The sequence below is a fragment of the Pan troglodytes genome, chromosome 15 (genome assembly GCF_028858775.2).
Source record: "Pan troglodytes isolate AG18354 chromosome 15, NHGRI_mPanTro3-v2.0_pri, whole genome shotgun sequence".
NCBI classification, from domain to species: Eukaryota; Metazoa; Chordata; class Mammalia; order Primates; family Hominidae; genus Pan; species Pan troglodytes.
Window position 1 is genome coordinate 20,841,378 of NC_072413.2, and position 20,350 is coordinate 20,861,727.

Here is a 20,350-nt window from a genome sequence, read left to right on the forward strand (position 1 = left end):
AGAACTCTGCTCTTCCATCGGGGCTGCAGCTAGACTAGGGCATGTGTGGAGGTTTTTCCTGCCTGGCCCAGCCTCTGCCTCAGGTCTCTAATGAGCTCCTTTTCAAGCTGAATCAGAAACAACAGTTATGCCACTTCCCTTCCAGTGCCATCCCCATCACTTCTCTCACCAAGGAAGAACTTCTGAACCCCCGCCAAAACCAGTTACCCAAAGCAGCATTCCCCTTCCCCAGGAGGAGCCATGTGAGGCCCATCTCTCACATTACACCCCTGGAGACCCAGGGTCCCTAAATACAGAAAGGTCCAGACGATGATCAGAGCATCACTCTTTCCCTCAAGAAAAGGAGTCCACATAATTCTGGCCTCATCAAAATGTTTCCCAGATTCCAAGAGATGACCTTCCCATTCCTCCAGGCCCACTAGCCCTTGGCCTGGCATCTGGCACTCCCTCTCACTCCCAGTCAGCATCTCCCAGAACAGAGCGTTTGCACCTGCAAGTCCTTCCACCTGGAGCCATTTTCTCCCAGGGACTCACACAGTTTTCTCCCTCCCCTCCTCCAGGTCTCCACTCAAATGTCATTTCCAGTGAATCCTTTCCCTACCACCTCATGTCACTCTGAAGACCCCTTTCCCTGCTTTATTTATAGCCCTCATGTCTACCTGAATCTTTATATGCTCGTTTACTGTCTGTTTCCCTTGCTCTGTGAGAGAAAGGACATTGAGTTGTTTCTTACTGCATCTATGAGTACACTGAAAGCACTAAACAAACATTTGTTGAATGAGTGAATGAATAAATAAAGGAATGAATGAATCAGAGAAAAAGTCAGCTATGGTATAAAGCAAAAGAAAAGAAAAATGAAGGGAAGCTGGTAACTTACAGAGCCAAGCCTGAGTCCTGGCTCTGCAACCCATCACAGGTCGCTGCCACGAAGTGCCAGGCACTGTTCTGGGTGCCAGGGAATCGACATGAACAAAGCAGGCATGAATTTCTGCCATATTGGAGCTTATTTTCTAATGGCAAAAGACAGATGGTAAACTAAATAAATAAATAAAATATACAGTGCGTTAGGGTGGTAATAAGCCCTGAGAAGAAAAAGCCGGGAAGGAGAATAAAGAGGACTAGTGGGAGGGAGCAGCATGCAGTTTTAAACAGAAGAGTCACAGAAGGTCTCACTGGAAAGGTGACAGTGGAGCAGAGACCCGAGGAGGTGGTAAAGTGAGCCATGCAGACCTCTGGAGGGAGAACACTTCCAGGCAGAGGGGACACAGGGCTGCCTGGGGTGTGTGGCTGGAGGGGGGGAGGGAGTGATGGGGAGAGAATGTGAAAATGAGGTCAGATTGGTGATGGGTTGGGGAGAGGGTGGCTTGCAGGCCACTGTAAGGACTACTGCTTTTGGATTCGAAAGGGAAGATTGGGGAGTAGAATGGAAGTCACACGTAACCTAGAGAAAAGATCTAGAGAGACAGAAACCTGAATACCAGTCCTAACCCACGGCCCTGAGAGGTAGGCACCCTCTTCATATCACATAACACCAAAAAATAGCTTCTGTTCTTTTTCAGCAACCTGTCCCAACAATCCTTCCTGCTTGGGAGCTCTGTTCTTAGTGCAATTACATTCCCCACGCTTCAAGTAAAATGTATCTTCTCTGAGTTTAGCCCTAATAAACATTCTAATAATTACATCGAGTCTCTCTAGTTCACAGATGCTGTATCTAATCTTATAACCTATAATACGGAAGATGTTATCCTCACTTCGTAGAGAAGCCAGATAAAGCTCAGTGAGTTTAAGGAACTTGGCCAAGATTACACACTTGGAAAGGGACAGAGTCAAAACTAGGTTTTGGATCTTCTGACATCTTTCTACTTTACAACGACTAGGAACCACCCTTCATGTTAGTGATTCTCCAACTATCATCTACAGTCTTTTAAGGATTGTAAACTGATCCGAAAAATCCATATTCCCTCCTTGGTTTTTATGGGTGACATACAGGCAATCTCATAGATTCTGATGTTCACGTATGACAGAAATTAATTTAACTGTCACTTCTAAGTGTGAAAGTGTCATTGAAGCTTGCTAAAATTTGATATGCATGAATGTGTTATTAAAATGGATAGAAAAACTTAATTCTATTTTGTACTAAGCAGTCTGGCTGCTGCACAATACTTGGCAATGATGCAAAACTCTCAGATATGAAATAAATTTCCCCTAAAAGGTTGGAATGCATGGTATATATAACCTGCTAGGTCCCTGCCTCACCTAAGTGTAGCCCAAAGGTGGAGAACCGCTACTCTACGACCAACGTTCCACCCTTCTTTCCTCTTGATCAAACCAAAAAACATCTTTCCAGTCTATATTCATTCTCTCTTATTTGAGCACAAATTCTGTCAGATTGTAATACGGGCAAAAGCTTGGATTTCTATCTGATGCTAGAGTCACCTCTTGTTCCATCCTGAAGGACAACCTCTAAGACTGAGGAGAAGAGGCTAGGCCAGATGGGACAGAAAATCGCATGGGATGAATATCACGTGACTTGGCAACTGGGGCTAGGGTTGCCGTAAAGGGAAAAGCAAGGTAGTTTTTGGATTAGGTATGTCAGCTGTGCCAGACCCCTGATCTTTGGCAAAGGAACCTATCTGGAGGTACAACAACGTAAGTAACGTACTTTTCCTTCTTATGACCACTATGTTTGGCAATTACATTTGTTAAATATTTTTCTAAGTCACCAGGTTAGGAAGCAGTGCTCCGGTAGGTAATATAGCAAGGGATGGCTTGAGGAACAGGAACTGAGTTTCCGATAAAATCCAGGATGGCATCTGTGCTTCAGTGAGCTGTCTTGATCCATTGTCCTTCCTAGAGAGTTTCTATTCCCTCTACCTGGCTCCAGAAAGCTGGCCGCCTCAACATCTATGCATCCACCATGTACAGATCTAGGCCACCACTGTGATCAGACTCACACGACAGCACTTCGGGGGGTGGACACAAGGTGAAATGAGGAGCACGCTGAACCAGTAAATCAGAAGCCAAGTTCCAATCTGTCCAATGCATTAACTGACAATGCATTAGCTGACAAACTCTGTGACTTAACTGCACTGAACTATAGTTTCCCTATAGTTAGATGAAGGATTTCCAAGCTGTCTTCCAGCCCTTGCCCACTATGATCCTGATTATCCCCAGACCAATTCTTATGAACAATTGGGAGGAAAAGCAAGGAAGCCCAATGGTGTGACTGTCCTATTACCCAATGGGAATTCTGTGATTTAATGGAAAAAAAAAAAAAGCACTGGAAAGGGAGTGAAAACTCTCCCTATGCATCCCTTAATTAGCCCTTGTGTGACCACAGAGGTTTGGAAAAATGATGCCTTGAGGCCCCTTTCGGTCCTACCATCTATTACTCTGGTTCAGGGGCTGGAAACTGGAAACCGAGTGAAGCCCAACTCAGCCACTCACTTAACCACCTTTACAGTGCCTTTGTCTGTGAGATGGATCTAAAAATATCACCTCATAGAGTTTATTTCAATAACTTTGTTGAAGTAGTATAAACACCAGCTGTTTAAGTAGGAAAGTATTTATACAAATCATAGTCATCTGTGATTATTATAGTCCTTTGGATAAACCCCAAGTCTTTTGCATCAATGGCTCTTGCTCCAACCATTGTGTCCTTCCACCTCTCACTGAGGCACAGTCTTGTTGTGATTGATTTAGTTGAGGCTTATAGTTACGTTTCTGCCTACAACGTCCATTTGGCAATTCTCAGCAAAATATGTGAAAATGTTATCCTGAAGCAAGATCTGGGAGTAAGAGATGGGAGGTTGAGGAGATAATAGCAGAAAATCTAAGGACTTGCCTAAGTGTCAAAACTCAGAAGATAGCAGACATCAAAAAAGCTGCCAAAATATAATGCTCAGATCTCAGAAACCCTTGCAAAGCTCTGTCTCCAGCTACACCCATTCTGCTCCACCCACCCACTTCCAAACACATGAATTAGACTGACAGGGAGCAAATAGGTAGCAAGGTTTTTTGTAATGATGCCTGCGGTAGTGCTTTGACAGCACAACTCTTCTTTGGAAAGGGAACACAACTCATCGTGGACCCAGGTAAGTTATGCATTTTACTACAGCTCAGTGTGTATATTTCTTTAGGATTGTTGTAGTGTAGTCCTGAATGAATGGGGCTTCTTGGGAAGTAAAGAGTTCCAAATTAGAAACCCATTGTTTGTTGCAAACAGTAGGGGTAAAATTTGGGAGCAAATGCATTAGATTTCTCTTAAGAAAATATTCCGTATATGCTTGGAAACTCCATTCTGAGGCTTGGTATTCATAAGTTTTTTACAACTACTGAAAAAAAGCCCTAGGTCAGGCTTTTAGTTTTGGGCTCCCTAGAACCAGGAAAAAGGCAAGCTGTGGTTGAGGAGGGTCTCTCCAGTATTTATGAGGGATAAAAGTCATGGTCACAGTGTAGGAAGAGGGAAGTTTAGAAAGAAAAAAGTATTACAAAAGAAGGAGTTTTAAAAAGAGGATCTTTCTCTCTCTCTCTCTCTCTCTCTCTCTCTCTCTCTCTCTCTGGATAAGAAGCCAATCTTGCCCTTGTCACTTTTTTCTGAGAACTTGCATTAAACCAACATAACTGTTTCAGATTAAATGGTTCTCGAGGTCACATCCTGGCCTGGGTCTGCTGAGAGCAGTTATGTGCTCACCTCTCCTGTTAGCCCTGAAACTGGGGACTTTGCACAATGGTTCAGGAGCCTGTATCCAATGTAGAAACACAGCCACCAACTCCAGGACAATAGAGAAGTCGTGGTCCCCTACTGGAGACATTGTCTACTGGTAGCCTACTCCAGTGTTTGGAAATCCAGGGGCTATATTCTGGTAGTTTGGGTAGCTGCCAACAGTCAATCACTAAGACCAGTCCAGAGAATAGCCTTCAGACACCTTCCAAAATGCCAAGTCCATTGAGAGACATTACCTCTTACATGATTAGGTACTGATTTTGTTTATTCAGAGGAAATAAATAAGTAGGGAATGGTACATGAATGTGGCTAGGCTATCTGACCAAAAGTCCAAAAAGTGACTGGTGCTGTCAACATGGTCTCTGCCTCTCAGAGAATAATATAAACTTATAGGGATTCTCCACTGCCTGTTGCCTCCAGGGAAATGGTAGAAATTGGTGAGTTTTCTTATCTTTGAGGGGAGACAGACTAGAGCACTAAAAAGGAGAGAAACAGAATCATGTCATAGCTGATTGTAGTCTGATTGATGTTTAGCAAATTGCATCTGAGCAAAAAATACTGTTTCATTTTCCCCTAAAATCATTTCCACTTGAAATTTGGAATTATCTGCAGTGTTAGAATCAAATCTTTGAGGCTGTGCCTTTGGAAGTCTTAGGGAAGAAGGAAATTGATGAAACTGATGCTTAGCCCCTCTGCCAGGATGCTGACCATGCTCCCCGATGACACTCCATTCGCTTCTCTGGTTTTCTTCTCCTGCAGTGGCGAAATGTAATATGATGATGTGAAGCTCAGGTAGGGGATGTGAAAATTTTCAAATCAAACCCCAAGTCCTTAAAGCTTTGACAGTGAATAATGGCCCTACACAACTGTCATTCTCTTTTGCCTGGCTCCAGCCCAAGGATCTTGATTTTTGGTGATGAGGCAGAGTAATTCACATGGTCTTTACGTTACATTGCACATCATGACTATATACTCCTGAAACTTATATCTGGATCCAGAGTCAGGAGAAATTATAAAACAAAAATAAGCAATGCAAAGCAAGCACTGGCTTCTCTGAACGGTGTCCGTGATACACAGCACCAGTGAGCTCCCCGAGCAGTGACCAATTTCTTGTTCAACCCTCAGGTCCTTAGAAAGGCTTTCGCCAAGCTCAGGGAATTAGAAAGCAGGTTCGTTATTATTGTGAGACTCAGTCTGAGTGATGGGGGAAATTAGGTTTCTAATCAAAATTCTGTACTTGTGACCCAAGAGAATGGAACCAGAGTATAGTAAGAATGGAAACTGTTTCTATAACCCTCCTCTCCTCAACATAACATTTGTTGTAAGAAAGGTCAAGTTAAGTGCCCCATCCCTACCCTCAAGCTATTGTGTTCTTCTTGGATGCCCCTCTCAAAAAACTGGGAGTTAGATTTTCCATCATGAAGGCAGCTATTTGTCACCTGCCAGCCTCTTCTCTTGCTCTGTCTCAGCCCTGCCCTAGTATCTCTTGGATGGGGATTTCACCCTCACATCTCTATCAAGCAGTTCAACTATTATTAGCTTCAAAGGGAACTGAGACTCTGTGTACTCAGCCCCTTGGTCTCATCAAGAGCAGCTTTGTAGTTCTCTGAGCTGTGGGGTCTCTAGGCTGAGATCTGAGGCTGGGGAGGCAGGGCACAGATGTTACAGCTCAGGCCCCAGGGCCAGCTCCAGGCTAGTTACCTGTGAGGCACTGTCATAATGTGCTCCTGGGACACCCGACAGATGTTTTTCAGAACTGGCATCAAACTCTTCATGGAGCCCCGTGAGTTGATCTTTTTCCTATATTTCTGGGATAATTTGAGTCCTGGCACTGGGGCTGCAATCCAGTTTGCATTATAAATTATAACTAGTAAATGAAATTATAACAAGGAGACAGAGTATTACAGATGTGAAATAGGCCAGAGTGAACACACTAGACTGAGTCACTTAAGTAGCTCTGTAACTCTATTTATTTTAATATGTATATTCTATATTAAAACAATAGCTCCCATTTATTTCTGAAATCTTCAGAGCAGCCCAAAAAACACAAAGAAATCTAGAAGAACTACACTAAGAGTTGGAGCATTCAGGTGCAAGGGAGACAGTGGGAGGGATACTTCAGCCCCAATTCCTCAGGAAGCTGCTTCATCTCTGCACATCCCTTTGGCTAAGCTAACTAGTATGCATGCCTCCTTGCAAACTGAAAACAAGTGTCCTACAGCTTGGAAGATTCTGGAGAAAGGTAGTTAGCATGGTCAGAGTAATTAGGTAGAACAAACTTTTATTTCAGGGTTTAAGTTAAATCCCATATTGGCAGAAAGTCTTGAAATTCTGAGTGACATTTATTACAGTTGTTGCAATTCTTAGGGAATCAGTAGGACTAGCTATGAGAATCTAAAACATAGGTGACTTCTAAGTTTATAAATTAAGAAAGACTGTTCAGGAATGGTATACACTTTTTTGGTATTGTTTACCAACACATAAACTTAGCAATGTATTGGTGTTCATAAAAAGAGAAAGTCTGACAATAAAGCAATTTTCCAAAGAAATAACACTTGAAACACATGTTGCAATGTAATTATATTTGTGGACTAAGAAAAAAAGACTACAAGTCCTTCAAAGATAAACGATTAAATCTTTAATCTAAATTTTGGACTACAATTTCATACAGCTTCACGTTTGGGTTTAAGTCAAATACAAAATAGACTAGGATGCATATGGCAACTATATTGAGTGCATTCCAGTTTTTAAAAAGGTTTAATTCAGTCAGACACCCATTTCTTTGGTTACCAAGATGCCAAACAATGGATTCTATAAGACACTTTCTTTCAAACAATCGTTTTGAAAATATAAACATTAATGTAGAAAGAGGGATTCAGAAAAATGTTTTATCAAATCAATGTATTATGCTCTATCTGAAATGCCGACTAATAGAGTCAGAGCACAATATCATAAGTGCATGACCTTCTTCAGACAACTGTCTTTTCAGTTATATTGTATTATTCAAATTACTCAAACCCAATCTCCCCAGCCCAAAGTGATGATTTGACAACTGCCTGATGAATTTAGATTTTAAAATTCTAGCAAGCCTTAATTATCCAACTAAATCAGACTAGGATTAAGAGATACTCTTAAATAAACAAGGAGATAGGGTGTTTATTTTATGGACAAGTTTCTTTTGTAACTTGTAACTCCCTTGAAAGTCAGCCAGAATACATCTCAAACCAAAGTCAAGATAGTGAGCAAGAAGTGTTGCACTTATGAAGGGAGGTGAGTGAGCAATGCATGTGGTTTCCAACCGTTAACGCTAGAGTTATCACTTTCTGTTATCAGTTGGCTTCAGCTATGCAAGGAAACCAAACAGGGGAAGTTTTCTCAAGCAGGTTGAAAGCAGGTTCCAAGAAAGCCCTTTGAAAAATTTCTAATCCTTTCAATTGTCTAGAACTAAAGCCAAAAACATAAGGAACCAGATTCTTAGGAATAAGTTTCCTGCCCTGAGTGACTGAAACAGAATCAGTCTTTTAGTTGAGCTTCTCAGCAGAGGAAACGGGGAGAATGATGATGGTAGTGATGGGGGGTTTCTCTGAATAGTTGATTTTCTAGGAAAACCATGATCAACTTTGGTCCATTTACAAAGCTGTGATCAGCAGAAACTTCCTGACTAGCAATCGCTCCCTCTCAACCAGATATAACCAGTTGATCTGGCAGTAGCTCTACTGCTGTGAACCTCACAGCTGAAGCCCAAATTCAGATTCAGGATAAAGCATTAGAAAAATTATTTATTTTTATACAAAAAATTAGCCAGGTGTGGTGGTGTGCACCTGTGGTCCCAGCTACTTGGAAGACTGAGGCTGGAGGAGAGTCTGAGCCAGGAGGCAGAGGTTGCAATGAGTTGATATTGGGCCACTTCACTCCAACCTGGGTGAAAAAGACCCTGTCTCAAAAAAAAAAAAAAAAAAAAAAAAGGAAAAGGAAAATTACTTATTTTCCATTTACACATTCATTACCAACTTTCTGTTCAGCAACACCTAATGTCTTGATTATAGACCATAGTAGGTAAAAGTACACTGGAATTCAACGTATTTTTCATTTGATATCAAGAAGCAAAATTTACCTAAGTTCCAAATACTAAGGGCCAAATTTACAGGAGCAATTAATATTAAAAGTCAGCATTAAATTTAGGATTGAAAAATGTATCTAGATCATCATTCACAGGTTGGTTGTGTTTCTTGATTTCAGCTATTAACAGGGCTCTTTCTTTAACAGTTATTTGAAGATAGCCTAAGAATTTAAGTCCCCATGGACACAACATTTATCACAATTCAAAAACTTCAGTGAGGCACTGTGTGAAAGAATCATCACTACCTCTCTCAAAGCTTCAAGACTTGTGGTCTTAAGGAAAGAAAAGTATGCATGTACAGGGTGGTAGTCCAAAGTGAGGCACAAAAGAAGAGAAGGCCAGGAGGGAACCCAATCCTGGGACCAACATTCCACAGTTCCTCTTAGATTAAAACAAGAATGAACGGGCTTCAATTGGTTTTATTTCTTTAAGGACTTCCTGAAAATGATCATTGTTATCCTCTGATTAAAGACTCAAAGGAAACTATACAGTAGTCAGTCCCCTACAGAAGAATGAGTATTCACCTAAAGGCAGAAACATGTACCACCTACCTTCAGCAGATCCCTTTCCACCCTTTCCAGCAGATCTGGAAGGGATGGCGCCCTTCCGGGACCCCAACACTGCCATCCTCAGAACCTCTGAGCCAGTTATGCAGTCCTTCTCAGACCCTCGATTCTTTAAGTGACAGAATGCATAGTATGAGCACCTGCCCTGATCTACCATCCAAGGGCCCATGCATTTACAAAAAACCAACTGGTGCAGAGAGATATTCAGCCTGACCTAGATTGTCCAGAGGATTGATTAATAAAACACAGATAATCGGCTGGATGCGGTGGTTCACGCCTGTAATTCCAGCACTTTGGGAGGCCAAGGTGGGCGGATCACCTGAGGTCGGGAGTTCGAGACCAGCCTGACCAACATGGAGAAACCCCATCTCTACTAAAAATACAAAAAATTAGCTGGGCATGGTGGTGCATGCCTGTAATCCCAGCTACTCGGGAGGCTGAGGCGGAGAATCACTTGAACCCGGGAGGCGGAGGTTGCAGTGAGCCGAGATTGCACCATTGCACTCCAGCCTGGGCAACAAGAGTGAAACTCTATCTCAAAAAAAAAGAAAAAGAAAAAGAAAAAGAAAAAGAAAAAAGCCACAGATAATCGAAACCCAGATGATCCAGAAACTTCTTTGTAGTTGTCATTTTCCATCTGTGCTTCCAGCCCTATCTCCTAGCAGCTCCTAACTGGAAGTCAAACTTACTGCCTTTCATTTCTGCTCCCCTTGCCTGTCCTTTCACAGAGGTGGTAATAAGCCCAGGTCACTAACAGGATGCATGGAGGTCTGGATTGTAGTGTTTGGCTCCAGGGTAATCGAGGTAATCACCACTGTTTAACCCCCACAAAGTTGTGAATAATCATCTCACCTAATAAGTTGATTATATTTGCAGGAAGTCAGCCTCATACCACACCATCCGTTTTTGTCATGAAAAATGGAACAAATGTCGCTTGTCTGGTGAAGGAATTCTACCCCAAGGATATAAGAATAAATCTCGAGTCATCCAAGAAGATAACAGAGTTTGATCCTGCTATTGTCATCTCTCCCAGTGGGAAGTACAATGCTGTCAAGCTTGGTAAATACGAAGATTCAAATTCAGTGACATGTTCAGTTCAACACGACAAGAAAACTGTGCACTCCACTGACTTTGACGTGAAGACAGATTCTACAGGTAGGCCATTTCTAGCTTCAAGGAGCTGGAGATTATGGGGAACAAGAATTGGGTGAAAGGGAAGTTAGAGATGTAACTGTGGACAAATCATTCTCAGTATAGCATCATGCTGGAAATAAGACTTAGGCCCAACTATAGCCTGCCATTGGCAGGGGAGGGAAATGCTTGTCATCCCTAAGATGGAATCTAAAATAAAGCCCATCTTATTTCATCCTCATCTCTCCTCTTTACCTACCACTGTCCCCTTCATACTAGACTCTGGGATTGAAAGTCCACGTGCATTCTAATCCAGTGCTAAATTCCAACAAAGGGCAATGTGGCCTATCGTGGGGCTAAGAATCCTAGTTCTTCCTGCATATTGGTGTGCCTGGATGTTGACCTCATGGTACAATGAAAAAGGCTAGAATGGGAAGCATGTTGTATAATTAGCTATGTGACCTTCACCAAGTCACATCCTCTGGTCCTCAGTTCACTCACCCAAAGTCTCCTCCAGTTTTAAAAGCCTACAATCCTGTGAGCCTCTTCATTCCCAATGTAACCCTGACCACTGCTGTTTGTTCCAGATCACCTAAAACCAAAGGAAACTGAAAACATAAAGCAACCTTCAAAGAGCTGCCATAAACTCAAAGGTTAGTTCAAATCAAAGGGCCAACTTCAGAATCAAGGGTTAAAGCAAACTCTGTAATTGTCCACTGGGACCAAAATGTATCAGATTTCAAAAGAAAACACAAACCATGCTGAGCCCAGTTGGTTCTGCAGAGTGGCTGGGTGCCAGCAGCAGCCTAAGGTCTCTGACGGCTATCTGGCACCATGCTGGGCTTGCAGGCCAGAAAGAACTAGGCAGACTTGGGGCAGGCTGATATCGGTGTTGCAGGCCCAATTTCTGGAAGGGAATTTAATTTCTCCCTGAAGCCACCCTCTTCACTCTTTTTCAGCCATAGTTCATACCGAGAAGGTGAACATGATGTCCCTCACAGTGCTTGGGCTACGAATGCTGTTTGCAAAGAGTGTTGCCATCAATTTTCTCTTGACTGCCAAGTTATTTTTCTTGTAAGGTAAGAATTAGCTGCTTCTTATTCCTATCTCTACCCACACCATGCTGCACATGGGGAAAGGGGATTTAGAAATGGTAAGAAACCAAGAAGCATTGGAAAGGGAAAATAGAGACATACTTAGAATTAATAAGGTAGGCTATCTCAGCTACTCAGCAAAACAGCACCCCATTTCCTGTTATCCTTTCATTTTGAGTCAGACTGAAACCCCTTAGGTAGTATAATGTACTATTTTTCTAATATACCAGACAATAACCCTCACTTTCACTCCAGGGAGAAAACTGAAGATAAATAAGGAGAATTCATCCTCTTTACTGCTATTTTGTTCATTGACCAAGAGACCATGGGTTATTTGCAAGGCCATAAGTAAAGCTTTGCCTGAAGAATATCCAGAGGAAGCAGAACCTATCTTTGTCCTGATAAAGGGAATGCCAGCTCACACTCCTTAATCATAGGACCAGCCTGTCTATGTGTGGATCAGCCTGTCTTTGGGATGAACCTACACACAGCATTAGTAGTGAACAGCTCACTATTAGCTACTCAGGATGCATACACAGTTAGGTCTGAGATGTCAATTATTTGCCTGTTACTTGCATTCCGTTCTCAGGTAATCTCATACACGAAATTGAAACCAGGGCCTGGGTTTGCGTGTGAGGCTCCTCCCCCTCACTCCTTCTCCAATACTCACAAATGCTCATCAACCCCAGCTCCTGTTCTAGGAACAACCCTAGACTCAGAGTACTTGACTGATCTGACCCAGACAGTAAACATACCCAGTCATCTCAAAAAAGGGGTCCAGCTCACCTGTTATTTTACTAACAGTCCCAGGGACACAGGCAGTGTGGCTGGGTAAAAAGAGGGCTACACTAAGAGTCAGAAGATCTGGGTTTTATCCTGATTTTGACACTAACTTACATGTTACCTTAGCCAGGTTTCTTCATCTCTCTGGGCCTGGGTTTTTGCATCTGCAAAACAAATGAGTTAAAAAAAAATAATAACCAAAGGAGAACAAAAGAGTCTCATGACTTGTGCCAACACTGATAGCTGAACTAGCTGAGCTATTGCCATGTGTAGATGGAAAGTGAGCCACAATAGATTAGTGATGTCTGCAATGGTACAGTACAGCAAGTACCGGCCAACCCCAGACTACATGACCCCTACGATTCCTTCTAGCCCTGGCAGTCTATTCTATAACAACTTTCTTCACTGCAGGCTGACTGGCATGAGGAAGCTACACTCCTGAAGAAACCAAAGGCTTACAAAAATGCATCTCCTTGGCTTCTGACTTCTTTGTGATTCAAGTTGACCTGTCATAGCCTTGTTAAAATGGCTGCCAGCCAAACCAATTTTTCTTCAAAGACAACAAACCCAGCTCATCCTCCAGCTTGATGGGAAGACAAAAGTCCTGGGGAAGGGGGGTTTATGTCCTAACTGCTTTGTATGCTGTTTTATAAAGGGATAGAAGGATATAAAAAGATATAGGACTCTTTTTTTACTCCTACAACTGATACACTTTGAAAATGATGTTTTGTTCCTTTTGACTTTCTTTACCTTTTGAAGTAGAAAATGAGAACCAACAGGTTCACAGCTTCATTTCTTATGAGGAAACTAGGCCTTGGGAGAAGAAGAGCGGGTGCCCTTTTATCTAAACATGGAAGGCTCTGCTCAACTGAGCACTAGATTTGCTACAAACCAGCATCATCTTCTTCCTCCTGTCCTCACGGCTTGTCCCACCCTCTATGTTCACTTCAGGAGCCACACTAGAGATTCTGCATGGCGTGGAGAAGGACAAAGTTTCAGCACTTTCTGCCTCTCCTAGTACTTTACAAATGAGATTACACATTTGAATTTGCTAATACTTTATGAGCAGGCAATGAGGTTTCCAAAATCTCATCTAAATACTCTCCAATCTATTAGCAAAAATCAGAGTAAAATACAGAGGAAAGGCACTGCTTTCTGTTAATTGATTTAACATGCATGAATTAGCTCCCTCTGAGTTCCAGACACCATACTGAGAGTACAAAGAAGACACAAGTCTGCTTTCAAGCAACTCACTGTGAAAGTGTTTTTGAAGGGAGGAACAGAAATGAGACCCCTATCTTTCCCTATAAAAACAACATTTTTACTGTCTTTTGCCTGCCAATCTGTGTTTGAAACCATTGGACACTGATTCTCTGGCCTGGGACTTTGGCATTGATGGTTTTCTGCCTTTCTTCTCAGCCCCTGCCTCTATTGCATTTATTAAACTGCATTGTGTGCACCTCGCCTCTGGCTTTACTCTTTGCAGATCACCACAGGGGGAAACTCAGCTCTGTGAGCTCACTATTAGTCAGCCAAAAGCCAAATTGAACTTATGGATCACACTGCAGTTTCCTGAGCCCCAAGCCTACAGAGGCCCTGCCTTGGAGACCCAGCCTCGGGTTTCCTGCTGCCTCTGCTGATGCCGCTGTTACAGCAAGAGCAACAGCAGCACCTGCCGTGTGGCCAGTGACCTCTGCTACTGCCACCCAGGAGGGCCACAGCCTTTTCCAGGAGCACTGCTCAGGTGCAGAGACCTAGCAACCCATTATTGTGGTTCCTCAGCACCTATGGGGAGCATCAAGTGGGGGTTTATGAGGTTACAAGTGAAAGAGTGACTGTCGCCAACAACTCCCCTTGCCATCACCAACAGCAAACTCCCCCATCTTTTCTACTATGCCTTGTATGTGTAAGGAATGCTGATTTCCAAAACATTCACGAGTTACCTTGTGTAATATTAGGGTGTTTCCTCTGAAGTTGTTACGAATAAAAAGATCATATTCTCATTTTTCAGATAAAACAAAAATGCCCTTTCCTCAAAAAAGTATGTATCATGTCCAGAGTCATTCAGTGAGGCAGGGATATTGCTGGGAGCAGAACCAAGGTCTCAAGATTTTCAGCCCAAAGTTCCTGCTATAAGAGCACACTGCATCCCCAAATGAGGACAAGATGTCAAAGTGAGTATCAGCTAGAATGAACTTCAGGATTGTCCCATATTTAGCATATAAATGAGCCACCCTCTAGCCCACTATGCCAGAAACAAAAAAAATCCTGGCATATCACAGGACCATGAATTTCTCACACCAAAAGGATCCTCCAGAGAAGATTTAAGGCAAGAGCCAGGAGGGATTATGGCTGCCTTCTGATCTGGGGCCATGATATGTGAACTGTGAGACGGACATGTGTCACACTCAGTAGGCATTAGAACAGAAGCCCCAGAAAGCCAAGCCACATGCCCAAGGTCTTTGGCTCCCTCATCCCCTGTTCTTTCCATTGCTCCATATAGTGGCTACTCTTGTCCACTGTTTCTGAAGAGCACATAAACTGCTGCCCAAACCACTCACTGATAGAGCCACCTAGGGTACAGCTGCAGAAGAGAGCCCTGGAAGTGTAACGCTGCATCTCTGGGCCTGTCATTATCCAGGTATACGACTTTGAGAATGTCCACCATGTCTCTGGACTGCAGTGTAGTTTCTATCAAATAACGTGTAAGGCCTCTTCCATTTCTAAGATTACATCTAATAATTCTAATAGTTCTATTAAGGCAGATAATTCAAGAGAAGAGGAAGGAGGGACTGATTCCCAGGGACTGAGGGTGTGTATCTATTTCAACATCACATAGTCAGTTTGCCCCAGAGGAAATTTTCTCTGCCGGAGACACCACTGAGCTTCAAACTCAGGGACTTGGCAGCTGGAATTCTGGAAGTCACAACTTTCCAGGAGTGCCTCAGTGCTCTGCAGTGAAAAAAAAGAAAATGTTCTCCAAATAAAATAAGTAAAATGGAGGTGTCAAAGAACATCAAGGAGAAGGTGGCTGGATATAAAAAGATGCGGGGAAAAAAAAGTAAATTGGTGAAAAGTCTTTTAAGTAAATAACTTTGTGTCTAACTTAATTTTTTTTTTTTTTTTTTTGAGACAGAATCTCGCTCTGTCACCCAGGCTGGAATGCAGTGGCACCACCTCGGCTCACTGCAACCTCTGCCTCCTGGGTTCAAGCGATTCTTGTGCCTCAGCCTCCCGAGTAGCTGGGACTACAGGCGCGAGCCACCACGCCCGGCTAATTCTTGTATTTTTATAGAGACGGGTCTTCGCCATGTCTTGAACTGGTCTTGAACTCCTGGCCTCAAGTGATCTGCCCGCCTCGGCCTCCCAAAGTGTTGTGATTATTGGCATGAGCCACCACATCTGGCCCTAATTTAATTCTGAAATGAAAACAGATCAATTCATAATAATGGATAAATGGTGGTGGTGACTAAAATAAAGACACTGCTGACGGCCTCACCTTAGATGGGCCCTTTACCTGTACCTGAACCTGCATTCTGAAACCCTCACAGAAAATGCAGCACAGGCTTGTCAAGCCCCATTCTGTATCAGGGGCGACCAGGGCACCAGGGGCACAAAGACAGTGCTCCGTAAACATGCAGTTCTCCTTTGCCTACCAGGAGTCATTCAGGTGGCAAGGGCCCAGTGAGTCAGAAGTGGGGAGATACTCTGCTTCTCTGAAGCCAGGGTGCTCCCCTGGATCTGACCAGGCCATTTATTTCTCAGAAGACACTTTAGGTCACTTCTAAAGGCCAGGCTGGAACACAAAATGGCTAAGAGAAGGATGCCAAGTCCCAGACATGACCTGCCCTAAGAGGCAGCTCTGCTGAGCTGTGCCCCAGGAGTTTGTGTTATGACTTCCTGGGCACCTGCATCATAGTGCTAAAGGCACAGTAGTAAGTGGCACTGTCTTCAGTCCTTACTGGAGAGATCACCAAGTGAAAGGCTTTCTGGGTCAGAATGTGTTTCACAGAAAACCGTCCTTGAGTAAAATCTGCAACTTGAGATCTGCTGTTATCCCCATAAAAGACAAACTGAAAGGAATAATCTGGCCTTATCCGGTACCAGAATAAATCTGGATTTGAATATACAGCGTCGTAAGTGCAGAGCAGTACCACCTCACTGCCACTCGCCACCGTCTGGTCCGGGGAACTCTGGGTTACTTTGTCACACAGCATGCCCCTGTCTGGGAAAAAGACAATGAGGAAATAGTGAATTCTGCACCCCCCAGACAGTGAGTACAGCACATGCCTAGCCCAGAAGAACTCAATGAGCAGAAGCAAGAGAAGGACACAGAAATAAAGCCAAAGGCAGCAAATAACCAAAAACCAAGAGTGCAAGAGAAAAAGCCTTCAAGAGTCAGATAAGGAGAAATGGGGTTATAGAGCAAGTGGAATGTAAACAAATGAATCTACTTACAGAAAAACAAAAAGCTAAAGCCCACAGTAAGAATCATCTTTTCTTCATATCAGGGCAGAGGATATACAACAAAACAGGGTTCCTAAGATCTCAGAGACTATCTGACGGTTCTAATGAAAGAAGACGGGAGGAAAACAAGAGGAGACTGGCAGCGCTGACGGTCATGTGACTGATTCAGCCGTGACTTCTAGAGGCAAATGCACTCAGCCAAGGAAACTGCTATTGCTATTATGATTTTGGCCCCAATCCATCTTGAACTAATACATATGACAATGAAAAATGGATTACTTTTAAAAAAGAAAAGAAAAGAAAAACAAAGGAAGGGAGAGAGAGAGGAAGTGAGGGAGGAAAGAAAACTGCAAGACTAATGATGGCGTTCTTGGATATCCAACTGCTACAAAAGTAGTTCACTCTCCATTTCTGTATCCTCTGGTCACAGACTGGTGTACTAGTCCATTAATCACATGTCGTACTTTGAGTGACACTGTCTCATAGCATCTAGCATGGCTCCACACACTTTGTTCTATTCAATAAATGGAATAAGTGAAAGAGTACCTTGGACAACTCCCTTACTCCTCTGTATAAAGAGGAAGGAAAGGGGGTTGGACCAGATTCTTTCTAAAATCTGTCCTAGACCTGAATTCCAGAAATCTTTGATTTCAGATGCTTGAGGGAGTGTCCTGATCCTAAGTGCTTCTTGCACTTCACCAGCTTGACTTTCCATCTCTCACTGGGCCCACTGCAGCACACACTTGGCTCCAGCTGGAAAATCCTGAACAGAGCTTCCCGGCAGGTGAACTGCCATAAGTGGGTTATAAGCTTGCTGAGATAGTGTTCAGAGTGCCCATGTACCTGGGGTAGCTGGAGCCCCTGAGCCAGCCCCTCCCAGTCAGGAGCCCTACAAATACAGTTTTCCATGTAAGCCATCAATATGACAACAGCTGGGAGGCACTGCTGTGAAAAACAGAACACTGACTAACTCCCCAAAATGCAGGAGTGTTCCTAGGAGTATTTCTAGAAGGTCCTTCATTTCCCTTTTTCCCTACATCCACTTCATCAGTAAGACTTGTCAGTTCTACCATGAAAATATATCTCCAATCCATCTACTTCTTCCATCTCCACTGCAACCACCTTCTATAAACACCATCATCTCTTACAGGGACTGCTTCAATAACCCACTAACTGGCCCCCTTGCTTCTGTTCTTGTCCCTGGACAATCCATTCTCCAGTTCTTCATAAAATGTACATCAGATGATGACAGCTGGACCTCCTTCCCAGGCCTGTAACATCTGCAAACGATCTGGCCCTTGCTTCCTCCCCAGCCTCACCTCACATCTGCTCCTTCTCTTTCTTCCCTTCAGCTGCAGTGGCCTTCCTTCTCGTCATTTCTATGTCTCTCTTTTCTAGCTACCTGAAACTCTGTCTCCAATTTTTCACAGTTCTCAGCTCCAACTAAATTAGTCACCCATGCCACCCATAACCAACCTCAATTACATCTCTGTTCTTATTTTCCCTCACATCACTATCTGAAATCATCAGATTCATACATGTTTATTTTATATCTCTCCCCTCTCCCCTCTCCCCTACACACACACACACACACACACACACACACACACACACGATAATATAAACTATATGAGGGCAGGGAGCTTATCTTTTCACTGATATATCTCCAGCCCCTGGGCTTGTGTTGACCGCATCACAGACAATCAGTAAATATCTGTGTTAAAAAAAAGGAATGCAATTTCTTCACTTAAAAACTCACCATTCACCTAGATTTAGGAAATAAAAATACAAGACACCCAGTTAAATGTGCATTTCAAATAAACAACAAAAATTTCAGTAATACGGGTAGCTGGGACATGCCATATTTGGAACACATTTATACTAAAAAAGTATTCATTGTTTATCTGAAATTCAAATTCCACTGGGCATCCTGTGTTTTATCTGGCAATGCTAGGCATGCAGAATACCAAAAGTAAGCACCAGGCAGGCCAGAGTCCCACCATGAGCACCTTCAGGGCCCCTGGCTGTGGAAGAGGGATGTTGAGGGCCCAGGGGCTGCCTTACCGGTGCATTGGCTGCCCAGGCCTGCACTGCCGCCTGCCGGCAGGGGTCCAGTCCACGAGACCCAGCTCCCTGCTGGCGGAAGTCCATTTCAGAGCTTCCGGTTCTCCCAAGTCCAAGGATTATGCTCACTCCCCACCCACAGTCTCTTAGTGTCTGTCCCTGCTCTAAAGATGTTGTCTGGGCTTGATATTTATATGAGAGCTGACTGCTCCCTTCCTGATCTAGACCATAACCATCTTCAAGTTAAATTGCTCCTCCTCTTCTAACTGCCCAACCTCAGCCACGTCTGACCATACCCAAGCACAGAGAAGTGGGTTTAATGGACCTTCACACAGAAGGACACATCCTCTCCTATAATGCTTTACATGGAAGGTTCAGACATAACCTGAGTCCTGCTTGGGGTAGCATTATCAGACTCTCTTGCCCTGGTGTCCTTGCAATATTCCTTGAAAGGCATCCCTCCCCCAAGGAAGGGCAGGCACTGAGCACAGCAGTGCAGTATAACGGCTAAGAGTGGGATCCTGGAGCCAGCCTGCTTGGGTTCATATCAGCTCCGGCTTTTACCAGTTGTGTGACCTTAAGCATGCCCTAACTCTCCAAGTCTCAATTGCTCCATCTGCAAAATGGAGATAGTAATAGCTTTTCTCACAGGACTACTGGAAAATTTAGTGAGGTCACACATGCAATACACCCAGCAGATAAATGATCTATGAATGTCAGGTGTTGCTGTTGCATATTTAATTTAAATGTTGCCATTTTTATTAAATAGACATATGAATAGAGTTCCTAAGAGTGTTACTCTCATCAAAGCTGTTCAGGGAAAAGATGCTGAGTAAATCTAAATTTTAAAGTTGCAAAATCTAGCAAAAGATTGTTGATATGTTGTATCAATCAATGGTTAAAAAAAAAAAAAAGACTGACATCTTTAATTTGCTTTCAGTGCTGCAAGCATGTCCTAGAGCTCCGTGATCCCCTGAGACCTGTGATCCTCTGAGACATGAACCAGCTGTGCTCTCCCCAAGTCCCTAAGAGCATTAGGAGCATGAGAAGTGAGCATTCCAGCCCCTTGTTCTTATGTCTTCCAAACGTTGTAACAGGCTTGTTCATGAGAGGCCACAACGCATGATCAAGTGACCCCACCACTGAGGAATAGGAGAAAGCCTCAAGATTCAGTGGCCCACTAAGGACGTATTGCCCTAAGTTTCTCCAACCCATCTTCCTATTGGCATCTGGAGCCTGTGCCTCTTCCCAAGGTGCTGAGGGTGCTGCAGGCCCCACTTGCCCTGCAGGCCCCACCCACCCACCAGCGAAGCAGGGCTGCCTTTCATTAGCCCAAAACTGCCACTCAAGAGGGGTTCTCAGACAAGGTGGGAGCCAAGAGATTTGGCGAACGTCACCC

General features: G+C 43.5%; 1 gene segment (V, D, J or C); it reads left to right on the top strand.

The window, feature by feature from the left end:
• LOC452780 (T cell receptor delta constant-like) overlaps positions 1–13,879 on the top strand; it is a 43,998-nt gene extending 30,119 nt beyond the window's left edge. The window contains 5 exon segments of the C gene segment in view: positions 4,029–4,094; positions 10,289–10,567; positions 11,131–11,196; positions 11,503–11,622; positions 12,832–13,879. Coding sequence covers positions 4,029–4,094; positions 10,289–10,567; positions 11,131–11,196; positions 11,503–11,621 — 530 coding nt within the window.
• The last annotated feature ends 6,471 nt before the right edge of the window (positions 13,880–20,350 follow it).